At 39.9% G+C, this 23,736-nt stretch overlaps 1 protein-coding gene across 1 annotated transcript in view; it reads right to left on the bottom strand.

Moving 5' to 3' along the window:
- LOC132397405 (deleted in malignant brain tumors 1 protein-like) overlaps nt 1-23,736 on the bottom strand; it is a 71,247-nt gene that overhangs the window by 30,277 nt on the left and 17,234 nt on the right. The window contains exons 3-6 of the mRNA XM_059976177.1: nt 18,325-18,357; nt 17,173-17,487; nt 8,843-9,154; nt 1,808-2,122 (exon numbers count right to left, since the gene is read on the bottom strand). Of these exons, the coding sequence (XP_059832160.1) occupies nt 1,808-2,122; nt 8,843-9,154; nt 17,173-17,487; nt 18,325-18,357 (975 nt within the window). The remainder of the gene's footprint in view (nt 1-1,807; nt 2,123-8,842; nt 9,155-17,172; nt 17,488-18,324; nt 18,358-23,736) is intronic.

The following is a 23,736-nucleotide window of genomic DNA, read 5'->3' as shown; positions in this document are numbered from 1 at the left end:
GATATTAAGAAAGAGGATGTGCTGGACTTTTGAAAAAAAAACATTACGTTTGATTAGTAACCGGGAGCTGTTTGAATATCCGAGGTTGCTGTGGGAACTGCGGGAGGGAACTTCTGAGCCTCTTTGCGAAGATCTTTGCATCACTATTAGGTACAGTAGAAGTACCGGCGCATTGCCGATTTTATAACGTTGTCCCCTTGTTCACCAAAGAGAGAAGAGACAGCCCAGGAATTATTGACCGCTGAGTCTTACTTCAATGGTGGAAAGGTTTTGGAGAAGATCATTAGAGACAGCATTTATAAACACGTGGAGAGACTTAATCTGTTTAAAGATGGTCAGCATGGCTTTGTCGAGGGGATTTCGTGACTTACGAATCTACTGAATTCGTCGAGGACATTGCGAAGCATATTGATGAAGGTGGAGCAGTGGATGTAATATCTATGGATTTCAGTCAGGCATTTGATCATTTATAAGTTTCCCTTTGCAAGGTTCCTTCGGAAATTAAAGAGACATATGATCGAAGGAGGCCTTGCTTTGAGGACTCAGATTTAGCCTACTAACAGGGGGCAGACGGTGATTGTAGATAGTTCATGTCTTAAATAGATTTCGGTAAAAGTGATGTTCTGCGTCCCGTCCACTTTCTAATTTCTTTATGAGTGACCTGGATGAAGTAACAGAAGGGTAGGTTAGTTAGTTTGTTGATGATACAAACGTTGCGGATGTTTTGGATAATGTGGACAGTTGTCAGAGGTTACAGCCGTACATCCATAGGATGCAGTACAGGACTGAGAAACGGAAGATGGTGTTCAACCGAGTTAAGTGTGAAGTGATTGATTTTGGTAGGTCAAACTTGAAGAGAGAATATGATATTAATGTTAAGACCCTTGGTGCTGTGGGCCGACTAAATGATCTTGGGGTCCGGTTCCTTTGGACACTGAAAGCTGCTGCGAAGTTTGACAGTGTTAAGAAGGCGTATGTTGTATTGCCATTCATCAACCTTGGGATTAAGAGCCGTGACGTAATATTATAGTCATATCAGAACTTGGTCAGTTTTCATTTGAAGCATGATCAGTGCAGGTCACCTCTCAATAGGAAAGATTGCGGATAGTATAGACATCATGCACAGTAGATTTACAACGATTTTGCCGATGTTGTCTGGATTGGAAGGCATACCTTATGAGAATAGTTGGAGTGAAATTGGCTTTTTCTCCTTGTAGCGACGGGAGACGAGAGGGAAACTGATAGAAGTGTATACGTTGATGAGGGGCATTGATTCTGTAGATAGCCAGAGGCTGCTTCCTATGTTGAGATTGCTTACACAAGAGGGCATAGTTAAAGGTGCTTGGATATAGGTACCGAAGGGATATCACACAGAAAGTGGTTGGTGTCTGAAATGTACTGCCGCCGGCACAGGTAGAAGCAGAATCAAAAGGGTCTTTTGTGGGCTGAGGGTCCTCTGATATGATGTATATTTCTATGTTCTAAGTTGGCACAAGCGGGACCCTTCGGAAGTCTCTCTTACTTTCGTACAGATACAGAAATAAAACGGCTCTACCACCTTGTAACGTTTCTCTCGCCAATACAGCAAAAAAGGAACACAGAATAATGCGAAACATTAGTCTTGCATATCCAATTTAATGTGTGGTTCTTAATTTCATATTCATCATCTTTCATCATCTTTTACAATATATAACACGAGTCATTAGTGGAAAATAAAATATCGCTGTCTGCCGGTTAATGCGTCCTGCCATAAAAGCTCTACGAACAAAGATTACTTTGTTTCAATCACACATTACTTGCGACTCACCAGTGCAGCGGAGACCTGCGTCATTTCCTTGCGAACAGCTATTCTGACCCAAAGCTGAAACCGGACACTCAGCTAATCGGGACTCGTTTCCCAGACAGCGGTAGTTATCCTTCCACATCGGCCCGTTTCCTTTGCCAAAGTGAGCACCTATAGGAGTATCATTTACTGCACCGCAATGTAGCTGTTCACAAACAACGGCTGCGTCTTCCAGGCTGAAATATTCATCACAAATTGTACCCCACTGGTCGCCGTGTAGGACCTCCACACGGCCAAAGCATCTGTTCTCCCCACCAACCAACCTCGGTCCATTTTTCCCTGTTTTAGAAATAATTGAAGGCAGTTGATTACTTTCATTAACAACAGATTGAAAGAATAGATAAGATGAATTTTTGAGTATTCACGTTCTAACGGCCGTTCAGTTGTATCTGTAGCGTTCTGTGAAAGGTGACACATTCAAAGGTGCAATGCGGCCATTCTTCTAAATCCGCGAACACTTTTCTTAAATACATACACTTTAAGCGTTGTGAAAATTGTTGAGATCCAGATTAGAATCAGGTGATTTAGATAATGCAAAATTAAAATAAAACGTTTCTTTTTTTTCGGCGGCAAATGCGATAGGAGCATGTGTCGTATCAGAGCTGTACAAATTGGGAAAAGCGATAACTTTCGAAGATTTGTGGAAGGATTTTTTTTTTTTGCATTTCACTGGCGCTAAATATGTTAGTGCCAGGGGCCTATACTCAGCGACGAGAAAATTAAAGGTCAGCTCATACTGTGCGGTCATTCACGGAGTGTGTTGGTGTCAACAATTTCGAGGTATTTGCTTAAAAGGCATCAGCGTGCACTAGCGAAAGCAGCGCGAAGAAGAGACTTTTTTAAAATTATTTTCCTTCTTCTCGTATTTAGTATTTAGAGGCGAGGATGGAAGACACCTCTTGTCAGATGTTTGAATTCTGGATACGTAACTTTTTACCTGTTGACTACATTTGCGGAAAGTTCACCGACATTCAACGCCTGACTAGCCGAGTGAAGAATTAGGAATTGCAGTTGTATGCACACAGGCAGAAGAAATTATAGACGAGATATTCTTGCAGAGATTACAGGTACCGCGCAATAGAAGAAAGACGAAAAGAAGAGGTGAGGGGAGAACGAAGTCAGGGCTGTGTTCCTTGTGGTTATCCCCATCAGACACACGTTTCCCCTTTTCCCCTTTTCTATATTGTTATGGCGTATAACCCGTTAGATTCTGGCACGGTGGGCGGCTCTGAGCTCGACAGCGTCGGGTAGAGGCAAGCAGTATGTTAGTTATAGGGGATATGCTAATTAATGGGACAGAAATTAGATTTTGTAGCGGCCAAAGAGGCACAAGAAAAATGCATTGCCTCCCAAACTCTAGGGCTGCTGATGTAACGAACAGCTGATGTACATTCCGAAGCAGGGAAAGGGGTCAGTCAGAGCTTATGGTGCACATTGTCACCAATGTCATTCACGGAAAAAAAGGAAGAGGACAGATTCAGTAAGTTTAAGAAGTTAGGACACGTACCGAATTGTCTGATCTCCAAAGTTCGAATCACCTGATTACTCCCTGTGCAGCCAGTGCAGCTATTAATGGGATAATAACACGGCTGAATGAATGAATGAATTAATGCTTAGAAGGTGCAGGGGAAGCTTTTCAATTTCGTGTACTATTGAACCTTTCATGAGGAAGTTTTAATCCGTACAAGAGAGAAGTTTTGCAGCTGATCTGAACGAGAGGTTTGCCTATGCTTTGAGGAGTGTTGAAACTAGTTTTGCTGGGGGTAAGGAACCAGAGCCCAAATTCACTTACTGAAAGTTCTGTAAATAAGGTCGATGTCAGCAGAGGTATAGAAAAATAAACTCAAAATAAAGGGTTTGCTCAGTCAGATAGTTTGAAGTGGGTATATGTTAATGCTAGGATTATTATGGGTAAGAGTAATACAATTTGAATGTATATGGAACTGCGATGCTCCATTACAGAGCAATTTTTATTTTCATTCCTAATGAAATAGAAAATCCCAAGTTCAACGCCATATTCCAATGGCAATGTTGTATCGCATTAAGTAACGCCAGCAGTGATCAGGAGCTTCATTGGACACCCGACACTGGTTTGGTGAAATAGCATAGATTGAAAATGCCTTCAGTTCATTTTCTAAAATAATGATGGTGGAGGGTGCATAATTAGCTCTCAGGCACGACTATTGTGATGCTTTATTAGAACATCTGCCAATATGGGAGTGAGCAGATGCATAATCCTCTGTGTGTACACTTTTAGTTATCTGATTCATCCGTGTCTGTCTATTAGTTTCAGATTCGTCAGTGCTAAGATCATCCATGCGTCAATATCAAAACATTTCTAATAGCTTAAGAATCGTCATTCTCATCTCTCACCATCCTGCCATTCTACTGAAATACACAAATCCACAAGGTTGTTATATCGATTTATCAAGTATGTCATTACTTTGAAAAATGAATAAAGTGACTCTGTTTATTATTCTCCAAGTGTTCCACGTTACATACTGCTATAGATGCCGTTGTCTGTCGATCTTTGCCCTGTTTTTATTTTGAACCTCGTCCCACAGAACTAAACATATTAAATACACTCACTTCTCCTACCTGACAAAGCCATTGCTTTATTGGAATTTGATACTGGCGTATCCGCTGCCTTTTCACCAGATACTCGACGTGTATCGATGTCTCCATTGAAATTAAGTGTACTCAGGAAAACCTCTTCTGGAGTGTTACTTTAAAATATTATTTTACTTGCACATTATCAAGGTTGAATATCCGATATTCTGAAAAATATGTTTTTTTTCTCGTAATCTGAATTTAAGATACGACCATCGACAACGAGCTCTCATGCTTTCAGGTGACGCTGATCGCTCAGAGCGGGTTGGTGTGAGTGTGTTGGCGGATAATCAGATTCATCGACTTGTCAACGGTAAATCTCAAGTTAGCTGAGAGAAATACGTCCGACACCACGTTTGCTAAAAACATATGTCCTCCCCGCCGCCCTGCATTCTGTAGACTTCACTAGATTTTTTGGCATTAGTCCGCATGGATATTTTATTCAATTGATAATCGAGAGAAAATCTGCGGATGCTAAAAATCCAAGCAATTGCAGATGTTAAAAATCCGAGGAATACACACAAATTGTTGCAACTCAACAGGCCAGGCAGCATCTATGGGAAAGATTACAGGCGACGTGCCTAGACGTCCCTTCAGTAATTTGATATTGATATGTGTTTGGAAGGCGTATTTAAATTTTTGCCTCGTTTCTCTAATTGATTGCCACGTTTGATTCTTTTGATATGATTCCTTTGCTCTCTGAATCTTTTGCAAACTAACCATCGATATATTTCGTCCTGATCTGAAAATGCGGGGAATACACAAGCTCGCATTTGTTAGTTTAAAGTCGATGACACTGACTCATTATTCTTTTCCTCTGTTTGTGATCAAAGTTGCCAGTCATGCTCACTTCAGCAGTGGCAAATGCCGATAGTGATGCCACAGAGTAACTTCACTTAGTTGCATTCCTCTATGTATTGATGCTTGGAAATAGTGTGGCATAATCAAAAATATTCAAATTACCAATATACTTCAGAGTAAATTGAAAACAAACGTTCAAAAGGGAAAGCACAGAAGTTATGTGGGAGAGTTTAGGAACCACTTGAGCTGGGTTCAGGATAGGTTTGTCCCACTGAGGCAAGGAAAATATGGTAGGGGAAGGCTGACGAAACACGTGAGGCAACTCGTCAAGAGGAAAATGAAGCATATGTTAGATAGAAGAAGTGAGAAGTAGGAGGGGCTTATGAGAATTATTGGTTAGCCAGAAAGGAGCTAAAGAAAGGACTTCGGTGAGCTGGAAAGGGACATGAGAAGGCCTTGGCATGCAGGATTAAGGAGAACCCCAAGGCGTTTTATGCGTATGTGAAGAATAGGAGGATGGCGAGAATGAAGGTGGGACCATTAAAGGATAAAGAGGGCAACATTTGCCTGGAAGTGTAGGATGTTGGGGAGGTCCTAAATGAATACTTTTGCTTCAGTATACGCACGTGTAAAGGATCTTGGTCAGGATGAGTTCGAAGTCGAGCGGGCCTGTATGCTGGACAATGTGGAGATAACGCAAGAAGAAGTGCTGGATCTTCTTTAAAACAGTAAGATTGATAAATCCCCAGGGCCGGATATGATACACCCCAGGTTGTTGTGGGAATTGAGAGAAGAGATCGCAGGAGCAATAGCTATTATCTTTCAATTCTCTTTGGCTGCAGAGGAAGCGGCAGGGGACTGGAGCATGGCAAATGTAGTTTGCTTGTTTAAAAACAGAGTTAATAGGGAGAAACCTGGGAACTATAGACCGGCGATTTTTACCTCGGTTGTATGGAAACTACTGGAAAGGAATCTTAAGGATAGGATCCATGAGCATTTGGAGAAGCACAGTACTCATGTATAGTCAACATTGTTTTGTGAAGTGAAGATCGTGCCTCACGAGACTGATTGAGATTTTTGCAGAGTTAACCAAATAAATTGATGTGTGTAGGGCCGTGGATGTGGTTTACATGGACTTTAGTAAGGCATTTGACAAGGACCCTCATGAGAGACTCATCCAGAAAATCATGAGGCATGGGTTAAGTGGAAACTTGGCTGTTTGGATTAAAAATTGGCTTAAAGGAAGAAAGCAGAAGGTAGTTGTGGAAGGAAAGTATTCTGCCTGGAGGTCAGTGACTAGTGGAGTACCGCAGGGATCTGTCCTGGGAAACTCTGCTATTTGTGATTTTTATATATGACCTGAATATAGGCGCGGAAGGATGGGTGAGTAAGTTTGCGGATGACACGTAGATTGGAGGAGTTGTGGAGGGAGATGTAGGTGTCGGAGGTTACAAGAGGATATAGACAAGCTGCTTAGTTTGGCAGAAAAATGGCAGATGGAGTTCAAACCGGACGAGTGTGAGGTGATGCATTTTGGAAGGACAAACTAGAAGTCTGATTACAGAATTAATGATCAGTTACTTAAGAGTTTGGATGAACAAAGGGAACTTGGGTTTCAGATACACACATCCTTTAAGGTCGCTGCAGAGGTTAATAGGGTAGTCAAGAAGGCCTATGGGATGTTAGGCTTTTTTAACAGAGAGATTGAGATCAAGAGTAGAGAGGTCATGTTGCAACCTTACCAATCCCTGGTGAGACCGCATATAGAGTATTGTGTTCTATTCTGGTCACCTCATTATAGGAAGGATGTGGTAGCTATGGAGAGGGTGCAGAGGAGGTTTACCAGGAGGTTGCCTGGTTAGGAGAGCAAGTCATATGGGGCAAGGTTGGCAGAGCTGGGACTTTTCTCTTTGGAGCGTATAAGAACGAGAGGGGACATAATAGAGGTCTACAAGATTATGAGAGGCATAGATAGGATGGATATTCATTACCTGTTTCCCAGGGCACCAATAGCAAACACCAGACGGCATATGTACAAAATTAAGGGAGGGAAGTTTAGGGGAGACATCAGGGGTAAGTTTTTTTTACACAGAGGCTTGTGAGTGCCTTGAAGGACTTTCGAAGGATGGTGGTGGAGACTAGAACATTAGGGGTATTTAACAGCCTCTTGGACAGGTACATGGATCAAAGAAAGATGGAGGGTTATGGGGTAGTGTGAGCTTAGTACTTTTTAAAGGATTATATGGGTCGGCACCACATGGAGGGCGTATGGGCCTGTACCGTCTGTACTGTTCTATGGTTCTATGGTTCTGGATAAATTGGCTCTTGTAAGTATTTTTTGAAGGAATCCGAAACGAGTTCAACATGATTCGCACATACATAAATTAATTAATTACCGAAATGAACGATGTCTTAAAACATCGTCTCAGTGTTGACGACAGGCAACAGTGTTACTACTAGCTAAATCACTTTATTTTAAAATAAACACAACGCCTGCTGAACACTTCAGAATTTAGCAACACTCACAGAATGCTGGAGGAACTCAGCAGGCCAGGCTGCAGCAATGTAAGGAAAAACAAAGCGTATGGTCGATGTTTTCACCCGTGATACTTCGGCCAATGTTCTGGGTCGCTCGAAGTGTCTCTGCCGGAAAGTCAATTTTATAGTTTTCCATAGATGCTGCCTAGCCTGCAGAGACCCTCTTGTATTTTGTGTGTCTTGCAGATTATCTCTGGTTTCTGACTTCAATATTTAATCTGTTCTGTCGGTAAAGTCGGCGTTGGATTACGCATTGAGATAATTAGATTTCTTGAATCGGTCGAATTGGTTTTATTTCGTTTCTATTACGATATGTTATCTAACCGCAGTTGACTGATTTTCTCAGAAATCATCAGCTAGTACTTACCGGGTAATTTACCGCGACTTCCAAAGCACATTACATACTGAATGTCTTCTTAATCCTCTTATTATGCATTGCATCAACTTAAGACGATAATTTTAATCGTGCTACCTAGCCAACATTCTTTCTCACAAGCCTTTAAAATTCCACCATGGTTTGCCTCCATATGTTTTACTTTGCAACTCGTTAGAAGTGTTCTTCCTGTTGTCGCATGTTCTACCATATTTTCTGTCGAAAGATCTTTTGAACCATTTGCCTTTGTCTCACTCATTTCTTTATTCACCCAGAATGAATTTCTTGTGCTGCTTAATCCCTAGCCATTACGAAAATGTACGTTTGATGCTAAAATCCCTTGCTAATGAAATATTTCTTTTCTCTAGCCATTCATAATTGATCAGCATATTAGTCAATTTTGATAGTTAATCCTTCTACCATGGCACAGACGTTTTCAAATATAGCTATTCTTAATTTCGTTCTTCACAACCACTCGCTAAACACGTTCATTAATACTGACCAAAGATCAATTCGTCATGTAGTTAACCACCCCCCACCCTTAAACTGCCGGTCAATTTCAAATCACAATAAACCAACTTATAATTCGGCAATAGGAAGAATTATTTCTAACTGACCACTGCTTTCAAAATAAAATCAATTTTTAATATTGATTTGTTCTGAAACGCGGAACTCACCGGAACATTTCAGACTGACGTCATTCCTGTGGCTGCAATCATAAGTCCTTGAACCAACTGAGCAGTCGCTTAGGCTCGACTCATTACCTTTACATTGTAGATCATTTTTCAATATTGGCCCTGTTCCTTCTCCAAAATACGCACCGCCCAGCACGGAAACAGCAACCCCGCATTGAAGCTGATTGCACACCACGTTGCTATTATTCCAGTCCCAGTGCAGGTCACACACCGTGCTCCAGGTTTCACCAAACTGCACCTCCAGTCTTCCAGAGCATGCGTCAGTTCCGGCCTCCAATTTTACAGCTCTGTGATCTGAGAAAAGTATAAAGACAAAGCATGACCATTTCAGCTATAAAAATATGCAATCATATCGTATTGTTTACAATGTGTATCAGGTTCTGAAATCATCGCCTTTCCAACTTGCATTTCAGCATCGGTTTCCTCCATCAGCAAGCACCGAATTTATTCACTCCTGGAGAAATAATTTTAACTGAAAATTTTGCATTCCAAAGTTGCAGGCTAATTTTCCCTATGGCCAGGGTGCGACTAGATTTCAGATCGGGAATATTCTGAAGTGAATAACCAACAACACTTCTACCACAAGTGCATACTGTAATTTCGACTTTTCGCCGACATTTTCCAATTTCACATTAGGATTTCTGAACTCTACAGAATGCTCCCTTTCACCACTTCCTTATAAATTAAGGCCTGCGAATTCTCTTTCACTAAGCTAGATCCATTATCTTTATTAATGTGCTTTTATTGCCCGCTGCTCCGTCCATAGATCTTGAGATGCATGATCCCAAATTGACCTTAACTGACTCCCTGTTCCCTGTTCACATTCGCTACGTCGAAATATCACACAGCTCCCCGTCTCTTGGTGCAGTAATTTTCCTCAGATTCACCACCTCTCCAAATGATTGTATTATTGTCCAATAATTCACTCTCTCTGCTACAAAGACAAATCTTTGATGCGAAGACGCCTATCTAACTCATATGCAGCTATAATTTTCCCTACTCTTTAATTGTCTGTTAACATCCGCGAGCACGATAACAATATTTTCTAACTTTGGCCCTCACTCAATATGATTTTGCGATTCGACCTAGAGAAAATATGACCTAATCAATTATTTGCCTCTCTGCTGCACAGGAGCACACACTCTCCCCTTTCGTTGAATCTTCTTCTCTTTAAATACAGTTCTCAATACTTGCCACAGCTTGGATCTGGAATATTGCAAAAGGCAAACAATCCCTCCAAAGCCACCACATTCCATAGGCTCATCCTTTCGGAAATACCAAATTTTTTACACCAGATTAATAGAGCTATGCAGAATGCCGTATTCGCTCATTCTTCATCATGTAAGACAAGATCATAGATAGCTAACTAGAAAAATAGAATGTTAGTTCTGTTTTCTGTAGTTCGCTTTGTCACCTTGAATGTTCTTGGCAGATTGTGAAAGATGTGGTATGTCATTGCCTTCTTCTGGGTATTGTACTACGGCGATGTGTAACAGCCAACATCTTACACCTTGACAAAGTTTGGCTTTTAAGCAATCGGATCAAGTACACCTCCATTTGTAGAGACGTATTTCCATCAGGCAAAAATTCTGAGATATATAATGTATAAGAATGGGACCATATAATCTTTTATGATAGCATATACTTAAACTAATACATAATTTCTATTTGCTAAGAAATCGTGCTGTTTCTGTTGTTATACATTAATGCTGGCCTTTTGATTCCATGTCTAACTGTCGCGATGTTTTGCAGCCATTTGCAGATGGTATTCGGGGAAAAGGATATAGTCAAAGCAAAATGTCCGTAAATAGGCTGTGAGATTATAAATGTAATAAATATTAAATCTAGAGGGATTAAACTTCCAAATTGTATTTTAAAGAGAGTGCAATAAAAAAAAGAGAACACATTGGGAGAAGCTCGGTCCATTATACCTAAGTACCGAAAATGCAAAATAAAAACTGTATTCAAAATTTGTATTTCAGAAAGAAAGAATAAGCGTTGCTGCACTTTTTATAGGAAGGAAATAAAAAAAGAATCGAAAGAAAAACGCACTGGTTCATCCATCTGCCTCTTCTGCCAACTAGGAAATAAACACTGCCCCACCAATTCCACTACTGATTTTATAAACCACAATATGATAATGTTACAGAATGTTTAGTGAGTACGGTCACATCTGGTCCAATGTTTCTTTGAATTTAATGCATATGTTCTCGTCATTACATTTAAACGTTGAAAAATAAAATTTTAAACTCGGACCATATCTGTGTGTTTGAAAAACGTCTTTCCTCCCAACCATGTCTAATCCATGCTTAAAAAAATGCCCATACCTCTGGATTCTAACTTCGAATAATGAGGTCAACTGGAAGAAACATTAACATTGGAAAATTTGGTCTCAGATTTCATGCACTTTGCGTCAGAGCAACTTGTATTTTCCTATATCCGACTTATCTTAAATATTCGTCGCTATGTTCGGGATTGGAATACAAAATCTGATTGGCTTTTCCTCTTATTATTTATATATTTATCACGTCATCTTTTATCCTTATTTCAACTATTTGTATCAAAAAAACGCCATTTCAGTCAAAACGTTATTCATCTGTTCAGCTCCACCTCGAGCAAATTCTCGTGCTGCTTACAAAACAATTAACGGACCAGCAGACAGTATTTCTTGTCTAGTCTAACCAGTGCTTATATGAACTCTTATCATGGTGACTCGTTTTTTTTTTCTCTACATTGTCACATCTGAAAGCAAATATGGCAATGCTGTGACATGCCCCTGGACAAAAGTGCAACTTATTTCTATTTCCCTAGTAGTTCTAAGTGTCTGCGTGTCTTGGGCGCTTAGAAGTATTCGGGAAGGAAAATCTGAGCTGTTCAGTTCTATTTCAAAAATATTTATTGTTTATATTATTTTGAAATATCTCATTCATGCAGCATTATCAACAGAACAATGACACTGGGGAGAGTTAAGTACAAAGAAGTGTTAAGTGCTGTAAACCGGTGTAAATTCATTGTAACATTTCGCTATAACGCACATTTAAAGTAAATCAGTTGTTTATTTTTCAATACATAATTCCAGTCAATTAATTCTTTGCACACAATGTGATTTGAAGAGTCCTCTATCTTGTCTGGTCATGTCTATGCATGCTTACTGAAGGCGGATGCTACATGACAGGACTGATTATAGAATGGCTTATCATAAAAAAATACGTACACAGCGTTCTCCCATTGCCTTTGTATGTGCATCGGTTCCCAATTACGTTGTGTGATATTATAATAGATAATTTATATTTTCAGTTGTATTTATGATAGCAAAATATCTCACCAATTTTGCAACAGTTGCGAAACATTCTATCATATAAATGGCGAGTATACTCTTCGATTTCAAAGACGGAGCATGACTCTTCGTATTAAAAATGCCTTTGAGTTCTACTGTGGGCGAAACATTTGCGAACAAAGCAAACCTGGGCTCAGATTTATTGCATAATATGCACTGCCGAAATTATGCTTTGGCTCAGAGGCATTCAGTTCAATGCCTTTCACTTTCTCGATGATGGTATAATGAGAGGAGAAGGTTTATATAACAAATGGCTACTTCAGTTTGACTAAAGTGCCTGCTTTCTTTTCGACTAAAAACGGGAAATCGATTGTATACCCATTTTTCCCTTCTGCCATGAGAAAGTTGGTGCATGATGACAATAATGAATTCAGCAGATACATGCATTTTGTGGAGGCATGCTAAGATGTCATCATGCCTGGAATTTGAAAATTACACTGATACTTATGCAATTTTTGCACACTTATGCCTAGTGAGCGTTATCTGCTACCCAGATTCAGGACTAGCTTTCATTTTGCTGCCATTTTTGATTCACCTTTCGGGATCACCATTGTCCCGCAGCTGTTAGCGCAAAGCTATTTTAGTCTGGGAATTCAGAAAGCAATACAGGTCCCCTGTGTAAGTAGTATGTAATTCCTCACCTTGAACAGATAGGTTTCCTCCTACATTCCAATGACATAGTGATTAACAATAATGTTAACTGGGCATTATAAATTTGCCTGTGATTAGGCTCTGGTCAATATCTTGGGCTGCAGGCAATGAAGCCCACATGGGCCAGAAAGTCCCGTGTCCTTAACATAAAATAACTAACCAACAAAATAAATACATACATACATACATGCATGCTTAAATAAATTAATTAGTAAATGCTTTGCAGTTGATTACATGGCACCATACTTTCGCTGAAGTTTCGAAACGCATGAGAATCTGACAATACTTTTATCGATGCCTCAGATAATATTAAAAAAACCTTAAGCTTTTTAACTGAACTCACCTGTCTGAGTCCATATCAAAATTTTAACCGTTCCTTTCACCATTTTACGAAGGGAATATAACTATCACCGTTGACAGCAGTAGGCAGCCTCGAACAACCACATGGAAAAGTGCTCAGCAAAAATTTTGTGTAACTTTCGGAAATATCATGAGGGAACAGCAACAGCTCGGCCCCTAACTCAAATGCCACCCTGAAATGTAAGTATCAGTTATGTTCACATATCGTCATTCTTCAGAAATCAGGGAAATATATTAGTGAAGGTGACGTCCTAGTTACGTAATTTGTGAATGAAAATTGAGGATTCCATTCACCTGGTGATAAATTGCAGAAAGATTTCAAGTGGCGTCTGACACACATTTATTGTCCTGTCCACATAAAACCCCAACCGTAGACAGAACAATTTTGGTTTGAAAATCAATTTTTTGGAAATACTCCACATTCCAGCCGACAGTATCGGTGAGAATGCAGAATTACAGATTATATATTTCTTTAAAATTGTACAGAGTCATTGAGAATTATAACAGCGAAACAAGCTGTCCGGCCTATCTACCCAAATCTCTACCATTTAAATAGCCTACCCTGATCGATTTACACTTGGACTGTAGCCCTTCAAAACTGTAATATCTATATATCTCTCCATTTTTTTCCTCAAACTTTGAAATCGAGCTTACGTGCACCATTTGTTCTCTATGATCATTCCACACAGTCTCGTCCGTCTGAGAGATAGCCTTTCTGCTTATGTTACGGTTACCGTTTTCACATTTCAAACTTAACGACTGGCCTCGAGTTGGGGATCCACATAACATCAATGAAAGGGAAACCAGCGTGCAATCACACAATTTGTATGCGTAAATCAAACCTCAATTCAGCCTTCTACGTTGCACAGAATAAACCTGTATCTATCTTCACTTTCTCAGGGGATCCAAACCAGCAAAATCCTATAAATTTTCTGTGTTCTACTTCAAACTTGTATACATATTTCCAGCAGGACCGTGCCAGGAATGCATGCAGCACCGCACATTAGGCAATGTTTTAAGCAACTTCAGTATTACATCTTCTGTCCTGTACCGAATGCACTATTTTGCTAAAGTGAATGTGCCAACAGTTGTCTTTACGAACATTTCTATCTATACAATTCTTTCAATGAATTATGGAACTCCATTCCAAGATCAATTTGCTCTTCCGCACTCTTCAGTGACCGACAGCTCACTGTATAAGACCTTCAAGGTTAGGTCCCACCGAAGAACAACACTTTAACTTTGTGTGGATGAACTCCCATCTGGCCTAATTCAGCTGATTTTTGCAGCCCGTCCAGATCACGCTATAAACTCTGATAGATTTTTTTCTTGATTTCTACTGTACCTCCGCATCTGCATTATTGCCAAATTTCCTAATGCATTTAACTACACTATCATCCTGATCATCGATAGAGCCGACACATAATAACAATCCAGAACCGATCCTTGCGGCACTGCATTATGTGCCATCTCCAGTCAAAGAGACAACCATCTGCTCTCATTTCTGTTTTTTCTCACAAATCCAATGTCTAGCCCAATTTAGGTATTTATTTCCAATGCAGAGCCATCTCAACTTGGTGACCAAACTCCCACGAGGGACCTCGTCAAATGCATTGATAAAGACAATGAAGACAATACCTAATGCCTTGGTTTCGAAAACATTGGCGGGCATCTCGTACAAAAATATATATATGACTTAGCAATTTCAACATCATGTCCGATTTTCTGAACCCCACATTAATTTACAAAGGCCAATGTAGCAATTGGTACCAATGCCGACATTTAAAAAATTGTGTACGTACGCCTTGCGTTCAATGAAGTATGGAACTCCCATTCCAGAGCCATTTATTTCCACAGCACTGAGTAGTGCCCCAAACTCAATGCCTTTCTGGTTATCCATAAATCAGTGTTTATCTACCCAAATTGTCACATATCCGGGACTTGAGAATAACTTCTGATAATTTTCCCCCAACCGATAGTATGCACATTTGCATATAAAATTCGCTGTTTATTTGTATGGCCTTTCTTAAACAGCGGACCACATGAACAATCATTCAGCGCTTCGTTACCTGACATGTCGCTAAGGATAATTTAAATATCTCTGCTTGACCTCATTCAAATTCTGCCCTTGCTTCTCAGCGAGTCCTAGGGAAAACCCTGTCAGTACAGAGGATTTATCAAATCTAATTCTACTTAAGGCAGCAAATGTCCTCTGCTCTCTAACTTGTATTGAGGCCACGAAATCTTTGTTGATTTCCTCACTTCCGTGAAATACCTGCCTATGCCCTGAATAAATGCAAATACGAAAGCAACAGCAATTTCAGATATATCCCGTCTCCTTTGGCTCCTCGCATTGGAAAGCAAATGGCAACACTGGTGTTGCCATTTGCAATAACGATGTTCTTAACATATTTGTAAATTCCCTTAGGTTTCTCTTTCGCTCAGATTGTCAGAGTACAGTACCTTAATGACTTACTTTCGCCCGACACTTTTTTTCTGTGGTGTCCAGTTGCTTTCCTTACACTAAATAGGTATCTCATATGGTCCTACCAGCATGCGCCTGACAAACGCACTCCTTTTCCTTAACCATGGACTCAATTTCTCCGGGAAACCAAGGATCCTAAATATTATATATGTCGCTTTAATTTAGACAGACGTAGTCGCGCTAACTACTCTCAGAATTTTACTGTTGTACGCTTCCCACTTCCCAAGCAAACTTTGTCCGAATCAAACAGTCCTGTTACATGTTTTCCAGAACCTTTCTGACACTATCATCATTGCCCTTTCCCCAGTTTCGAATTTCAACTCAGGGAGCAGACCTCTTTTTTATATAATCCCTTTGAAAGGAATGGAAGTTTTTCCACTGGAACCAAAATTGCCTCTGCATTTTTTCTGTAATCCGACTTGTCCTGTTCTCTAATATCAGATCAAATATGTACACTTTCCCCTGGGGACCTTTGAGATTCAGGACATATCCTGAAAACATTTCATAACGTTTATCTCAGCTAGTACATTTACAGTCTGGAAACTCTGTCAATAGGTGGAAATTTAAAATTACCAATTGTTGGTGTTGCAGTATTCTCGGACATTCAGGACTTTGTTTGAGGTCTGAACAACATCTTTTCCACAAATTCTGCATAGTGTCTTCTAGCCGTGGTTCCCCTACCTACGCCACTCTGTTTTACAACATTAATAGTTTATGATATTATTTTACATTTGCAGACAACTGTCTCTTCCCTGTCGTCATGCCAAAGTCACAGCTACTGTATATATGACAGCTGTTCTATAATCATGCAGACAGAAGGGACGCGTGTTCTTAGAGAACTGTACCAAATTTCTCATACAGAAAATGGTATATGGAAAGACGATGCCAGTGGAAGCGATTGAGGCAGGTAAGATAACAATATTTGAAAAGCATTTCGCCAGATAAACGAAAAGGAAATATGTTGGAGCATATGGGAAGCCATTTGATCAAATTAACGTAGATTAAAATGTTCGTCATCGTGCATGAGTTCAAGATGCTGTGCGGTTGGACGGTAATGTTTCAATCTTGTATTGATTAACGGTAGGAAACGCTGGGATCTAGAGCAAATAAAAACATCTATGGAGATACTGGGGGTATCCAATTCATCAGTGATGGAGAAGGATGTCTGGACGTTTTTCTGTCCGTATCAATGCAGCTACCAGTTACATTTCTTCGATTATTGTTGGATCAGTTGAGATCCTCCAAGTATTCTGCTGACTGATGGTTGCTTATACACCGGTTGTAGGTGTTTAATTAACATCTCAATAGTGGTTTGACAGCACGACTCATAATTCCAACATGACGGGAAAATTCATGTAAACAAATCGGATATCGATTGACAACACAAGCGAAGAGCGTTCGGGCTCAAATATTTTACATTCGAGACTCGCCCGAAGATACCAAAACCGTGGTATCGCAATGACAAAGCCTGATTCTTACCTTTGCAGATAACACCGACATCCCATTTGTGGGAATATCCAGTGTCTCCCCATGGACGTGATGTACAATCCTTAAAAGCGGACTCATTCCCGTCGCACTTAACATTAGTTGTCCAAACTGCTCCGGATCCTTCCCCAAACTTCGCACCTGTCAGGGCGTTCAGCGCAGCGCCGCAGCCCAGCTCACGACACACCACTGTTGCATCGGGCATATCCCAATCATCTTCATCCACAGTCCCCCAGCTTCCCCTGTGTCGAATCTCCACTCTTCCGGCACATCGACTTCCCCCATTCGCCAACCTTATATACATGCTTTCTGCAAAATAACATATAAAAAAACAATGTCGAACGTCAGCACAGATTTTATCCTAGCAACACACAGCGCTCGCAAAATCGCGAACTCTGCCTAATGCAGACTCAAGTATTTCAACCCGATAAGCACATTGTAATGATTGACGGGGAAGCTCTGCGAAACCTAAATGAACTGCTTAATGACAGAGGTAAAGAAAACAAAACAGGCAATGTGTTTGCGAACGACTGGACAACTGGGAATCAGCAGGTCTTTCCTGGGAAAGAAATGGATGGCTCTCAAGAAAACATGTTGATGCTGTCCCTTTTTTTCTTTAACGGTGTTTTGTGGACCGAGCATCACACTGATGAAGAAATTTTACATGGTCTGGAAATTGGTTTTAAAAGGCTAAATGCCTGTGAGATTTTCAGTTGCTTATTGGCAGACTTCCAGCGTAGCTGAAAGGGAATAGTGACTTTAGTTCATTTTTGTTCCTCGGGGAGCTGCGGGAGGGCTGCTCTGTCAACGCCCTCTGTATTCAGACGTCGTCGGTCCGCTAATGGAACCAAGCATATTTGCAGGTGTACAGATATTCCTGGATCTGCATACTACACGATAAAGAACTAGGTTGAGCCTTCACAATACACTCGACTCAGCACTAAAATGCTGAAAATGAAAAAAAAAATGGTGTTTATTTGAGTTTAGGGATAATGTCAGCGCAGGATATTTCTCTCATTACTCTCCACGCTGGAGCTTGCTGATTGTCGTTCCATGAGCACGGCCGTCAACTCTCAGTTGCATCGTCGATAACAATTATTTTCAATCACCCAACCCTCCTTTCCGTGAAAAAAAATCTCAAGTTACCTGACGGCTCCGTCTGACTATCCACCGGCCGGCCTGAAATGAGAAATATAGAAATAAGTGTCGTGAAGTTGAGGGGTGGACTGCAGGAAGCTGCATGTTCATATTAGGCGGAATATCAAATTATTATATCTAACAGAAAAAAGTTCAGACAATAAAAGTGAGGTTGAATAGAGTAAACTGTTACAAAGTATGAATTATTTTTTCATCTATTTTTACGACTCTCTACATACGTCACAGCAAATATCGATTCCCATCGCTTATTCCTGAAACGAAAGGCAGAAATATGTTCTGATTGCAACTCGAGTGAATCTACAGATGCTGGAAATAAATAAAAACACAGAATACTGGCAGAACTCAGCAGGCCTGACAGGATCTATGGGAGGAGGTAGTGACGACCTTTCGGGCCGAAACCCTTCATCAGGAGTGAAGGATTCCTGATGAAGGGTTTCGGCTCGAAATGTCGTCACTACCTCCTCCCATAGATGTTGTCTGGCCTGCTAAGTTCTGCCAGCATTTTGTGCTTTTATTAAGTTCTGATTGGCTGCTTTGTCTGTTCATGCTCCCTTTTTCAGCTCTGTGGTCAGGACTGCTGCCTCATCGACGAACGTTATCTTAAAGAACTGCGGGTGACTGGTGATGGTTCTTCTGCCTTAAGATTCTTGGAATCTTGTGCCAAAGTACATTATCCTTATCTCTGTTCCTCTCAGCTTTGGACAAATTAACTTCTGATTTCCACGAAGCCCCGGAATTGGTTTATCTATACGTCTAATTTGTTGAATACATCTGATGATGTATTCCAGTGAAAAAAGCCTATTGTATGCACTCGATGGTGAAGGACCACGCCACACATCTCTCGTATACAACCCCAGCTTCAAATCTCCTACCCCTTTGTATAGCTTCATTCATTGTGTTTGTGACCCTGAAGTCGCCAACACCGTTTCTCCTATTAAACTTAAATTTAGAAGGCGACAACAATGATATCATCACGTTTTCAACATCATCCATCTCAACTCACTACTCAGGTATTTCTGGATATTACAAATGACTAGTTGTTAACCCCTACTCGAGAATTTCATAACACTCTCCTTGCTCAACATTGCCTTCTGTGTGCAATACAACTTGAATGCAAAATCAATTAAGCTACTCTGCTCTAAATGAACCTGATTTTCAGTCTGTTCACTGAGGCGCGCAGTGTTATTTTATATCTACATATTGTTGTGGATACTGATAAAATTATATTCTAAAGTGCATAGATAGGTTTGCTGATACACAGGGTGATGCAGCAACAACGGATTGTGACGTGATCTGATCAACGTTGCTCCAGTGTCAAACTCCACATTCCACAGTTTGTTTCTACCTACATTTCTCAGGTTATTTCAACTGTTGCTAAGAAGGCTTATGGTTTGTTGGCATTTATCAGTCGTGGGACTAAGTTCAAGAACCCTGAGATAATGTTACAGCTAGGGCTGAAATGGATAACACGAGCGGTCATAGTTTTATACCGAGGTGATGTCAGGGGTAGGTGTTTCAGACAGAGAGTGGTGGGTGCGTGGAATGCACTGTCGGCGGCGGTGGTGGAAATGATAAAATCGGGTATTTTTAAAGCCTCTTAGGTGGGTGCATGGAGATTAGAAAAATAGATAGCCATGCACTCGGGAAATTCAAGGAGGCTGTATCTAGATTCGTTTACATGATGGGTAGCGCAATGTTTACCAAAGGGCCTGTAGATTTCTATGTTCTATATTTTGTTATTTACATATGTGAGGTAGGTAAAGTTTCTACATTTTTTTTAGCGAAAGCTGTACTAATAGTCACCCAGTTCAGATTGCTGCTTATATCTCTTCGCTGTGTATTAAGTTCCAGGTGCTTGACTTAATAAAACAACAGATCAACAGAAGAATGAATAAATATATACACAAAAATATTGAAGAAAGACGACTATATAAGCAATACGGAAAGGATAGCACTAACGTTATCCGTAGGGATATGAAAATCTGAGGGGTATACTCGAGGAAAGTTAGAATTTTTAAAATGCAGCTTGAGAAGGATATTGCTGATACTGCAACCATCGGTCCTAAGAAACTCTGCAAAACTTCAGTCGAGAAAGAAAACACAAGAAGGTAGCTGAATGCATTAAGGAAAAGAGTGGAGTGTCTAATTATACAGAGAAACACATAGCAGATACTTATAACTCACTGTTTATTTCTGAAGTATTTCCTTGCGAAGCACGGAGAAAATAACTTCGTTTTAAGTGACTTCGAAATATTAGAAAGCGACGTCCTATTTCACCTGAAAAGTCTCAAATTGAATACACCCCCTGGCCCATACAACATATATAGCCAAGGGTACTTAATGATATATGTACAACCACATCAGATATATTTTTCAAAAGTGATTGAAGACTGGTGAAATCGTTGAGAATTGAAAATGGAATGACATTGTTCTGGTGTACAAGAAGGGTAACCACACTGATCCTAACTATAGACTAATAGTTTACGTCTAGCATAGATAGATGATGTAAACAATAATATAAAGTAAGATAGAAAGACAGATGGCAAGCACAGGACTGTTAGCAGAACTAAAGTTCATAAAGGGAAATAATGTTACTGTAATATGCTGGAACTCTATTAAGACGGATGTAAAATTTATGATAACAATGTGCACGTTGATATAATTTGTTTGGATTTTAGGAAAGTATTTGAATAGGTGCTATAGCAGTGAAAAATAATCAGGGAAGACGAGGTAGAGGCTCAGGGTAAAGTGAGCGAATGAATGCAGAAAACTAGAAAACAACGAGTTGTAGTGAGGGGATTATTTTCAGCTCTCAAATATGTTAAAAGTGGGGATCCGCAAGGATAATTTTGTGGATGCATTTATTTGTAATTTACCTTCATGATTTGTGTAAGCACATGCAAATCCATTTGCTAATGACAAACCATTAGGGGGACAGGCTGATAAAATCCCGTCAGCAGAATCAAGAGAGACATATCTAAGCAAAATTCAGATCAGAGCAGATAAATTGCAGAGGTAATTTAATGAGAGTAAATGGAAAATATTACTTGTAGGAAGTAGAAATATTAGATGCAGATATGCAATGGCTGGCTTCAGTTAGAAAGGGCACTATATGAGAAGTGTTTGTTGGACTCCGCACTTTTAACATCGGCCCAGAAGCGACTAACAATGCTGATAGGCTATAGGCTATAGGCTATATAATATGTCAGTGTAGTTCAAGTCTGGGGACGTTCCCCTGAAGAAGTATATAGTGTTTGTGAGGCACACGTTGGGTTCTCCGATCGATTTTGGTCTCCTTATTATGGGAGGGATGTGAAGGAACCAGAAAATGTACAGAGGAGGCTGAGTACGTTTATTTGTTCTCTGAAGAAATGTTTAGCCGATGTAGCCGCAGAATGACAACGCACTTGATAGAGTTGTTCAGACACAATAAAAGTGTAGGCAATGTAGATGTGAACTGGTACTGCAAAATTAATCTATCAATAAGGACTCGGGACCACAAATGTAAAGGAATTTTTAAGACGAACATGAAGAAGCATTTACATAGACAACGGAATGGGGACACATAGAGCAAACTACCAATTTGTGCAGTTGAGAGTAGTATTTTAGAGACTTTCACATCTATGCTGATAGTTATTTAAGTGCTGGATGCGAATAGGAATTTTGGCAGATTTATTAGCGGAATGAGCTGCACTTGTCAATAATTTTGAAATGTTTTAATGTTGGAACACCTTAGCTACTGATAAGAAAGTTGCTATTCAATAGCTGGAAGAAACGTCTGTTTCTAAATAAGAAGATCGATAATTCAATCCTTCATGTCCTTATCTGCGATCAGCTGCTCACAAATGCCCATCATCTGTGATTTGTAACAAAAGTCTCGTTTCACTAAGCAATTGATTGTAGCTTTCAATTAACCTATCAATCAGCATTCTATTGTTTGTTGGACAAAACCAGAGTACTCGGGAGAACTAGACGAGTTCAGCGGTACCACATACACTAATATCTCACAGACTAAACCAAGGGTTAGAATCAATATGAGGTGTCACCATCGAACTGTTGTAGAACCACGAATTATTGTTGAAAAAGCTACTTCCAGTATGTTCCAATAATTTTGCTGCTCGGCAAAGACTCGATGGCAGAAAGGACTGAACGCATGCTTGACTGAACAGCTGTATTTCGGAGAATGAAATCAAGACATTGCCATGTCCATCAAGAATTAACGTGGAATTAAACGATTAAATTTAAAACTTTACAGAAGAAGGTATACTTAAATACTAATGTTTTATGAACGTAAGAAAGCTTATCAATATTCAGATCAGATGGATGGTAACTTAATTCAATATCCTGAGCCATAATGCAATTTCAATTGGAATTTAAATCCATCAAGGATTCATGAGTAAATATTTCCAGTAGTCAGTCTCCGGTTTGCATGAACTAACAGTTAAAAAGTGAATTTAGGGTAAAAATTCGATGCCGGGAAAAAACAGATACATGGTAAATGCCTTTACAATTCACAATGCTTATCGCCGTTTCCCTGCGATTGAAACATCTGCGAATAAAATCTGATGTATTCTTACACTCATTTTGTTTTAAGAAATAACAAGTAAGAATTCAGCAAAGGAAATAGAAGTTACCACACGGCAGATTAGGCTGCATCTGCGCAAAGAGAAAGATAGTCAACATTTTTTTTCTCTCATTTCACAAACACTGCATATTCTGCCTTAATATTAACTCTTCGAGAATTGATGTTGCAGTTACCTTGGTGTTTCCCGCTGTACCACACTCCAATATTTGAGTTGTTTTTTTTCATAATTTCCATGGAAAATTAAAAATACAACATCTGCCTCTAAAATCTGCACACAAGAAGTTTAAGCAGGACAAGGACAAGGTATGTAGATTTTAAAAAAACAAACAAACAAAAAAAAAGTATGCTTGCTTTGCTCTGGGCCCTTCTGTATTACAAGAGGATATCATTGATATAAAATGCTAACATATTTTCTAAAGCTAGAGTCTGAGTGCATTAGTCAATTTGCTTTCCTTGATCGTGCATCCGCCATGGTAGTACAAAAGAGCTGTAACTGCTCATTGCCCGTGATGGTAACGTGTACAAACATACAGCCAAGAATAGCTGCAGCTTTGGCTGCCGCTCGTATTCACTGGTGGATGCAGTTTGGATTCCGACGTGCTTGTTCCCTCGAAGATTACTTTCCAGTTCTATGAAACTCCGATTAGAAAACAGTGTGGAATGTTAGTTGACAACAACAGCTAATTTTCGGATGGGAGGTTTCCGAAATGAAGTCGAATTCCATTTAGGAACAATTTTAAGGTGAATGTGTGACAGAAAATCATTGGGAACAGCATGCATTTAAGATAAACACTTACGTCGCCAGTAATAGCAAA

Source organism: Hypanus sabinus, chromosome 1, assembly GCF_030144855.1.
Source record: "Hypanus sabinus isolate sHypSab1 chromosome 1, sHypSab1.hap1, whole genome shotgun sequence".
Taxonomy (NCBI): domain Eukaryota; kingdom Metazoa; phylum Chordata; class Chondrichthyes; order Myliobatiformes; family Dasyatidae; genus Hypanus; species Hypanus sabinus.
This window is presented reverse-complemented; position numbering and strand designations above follow the sequence as displayed.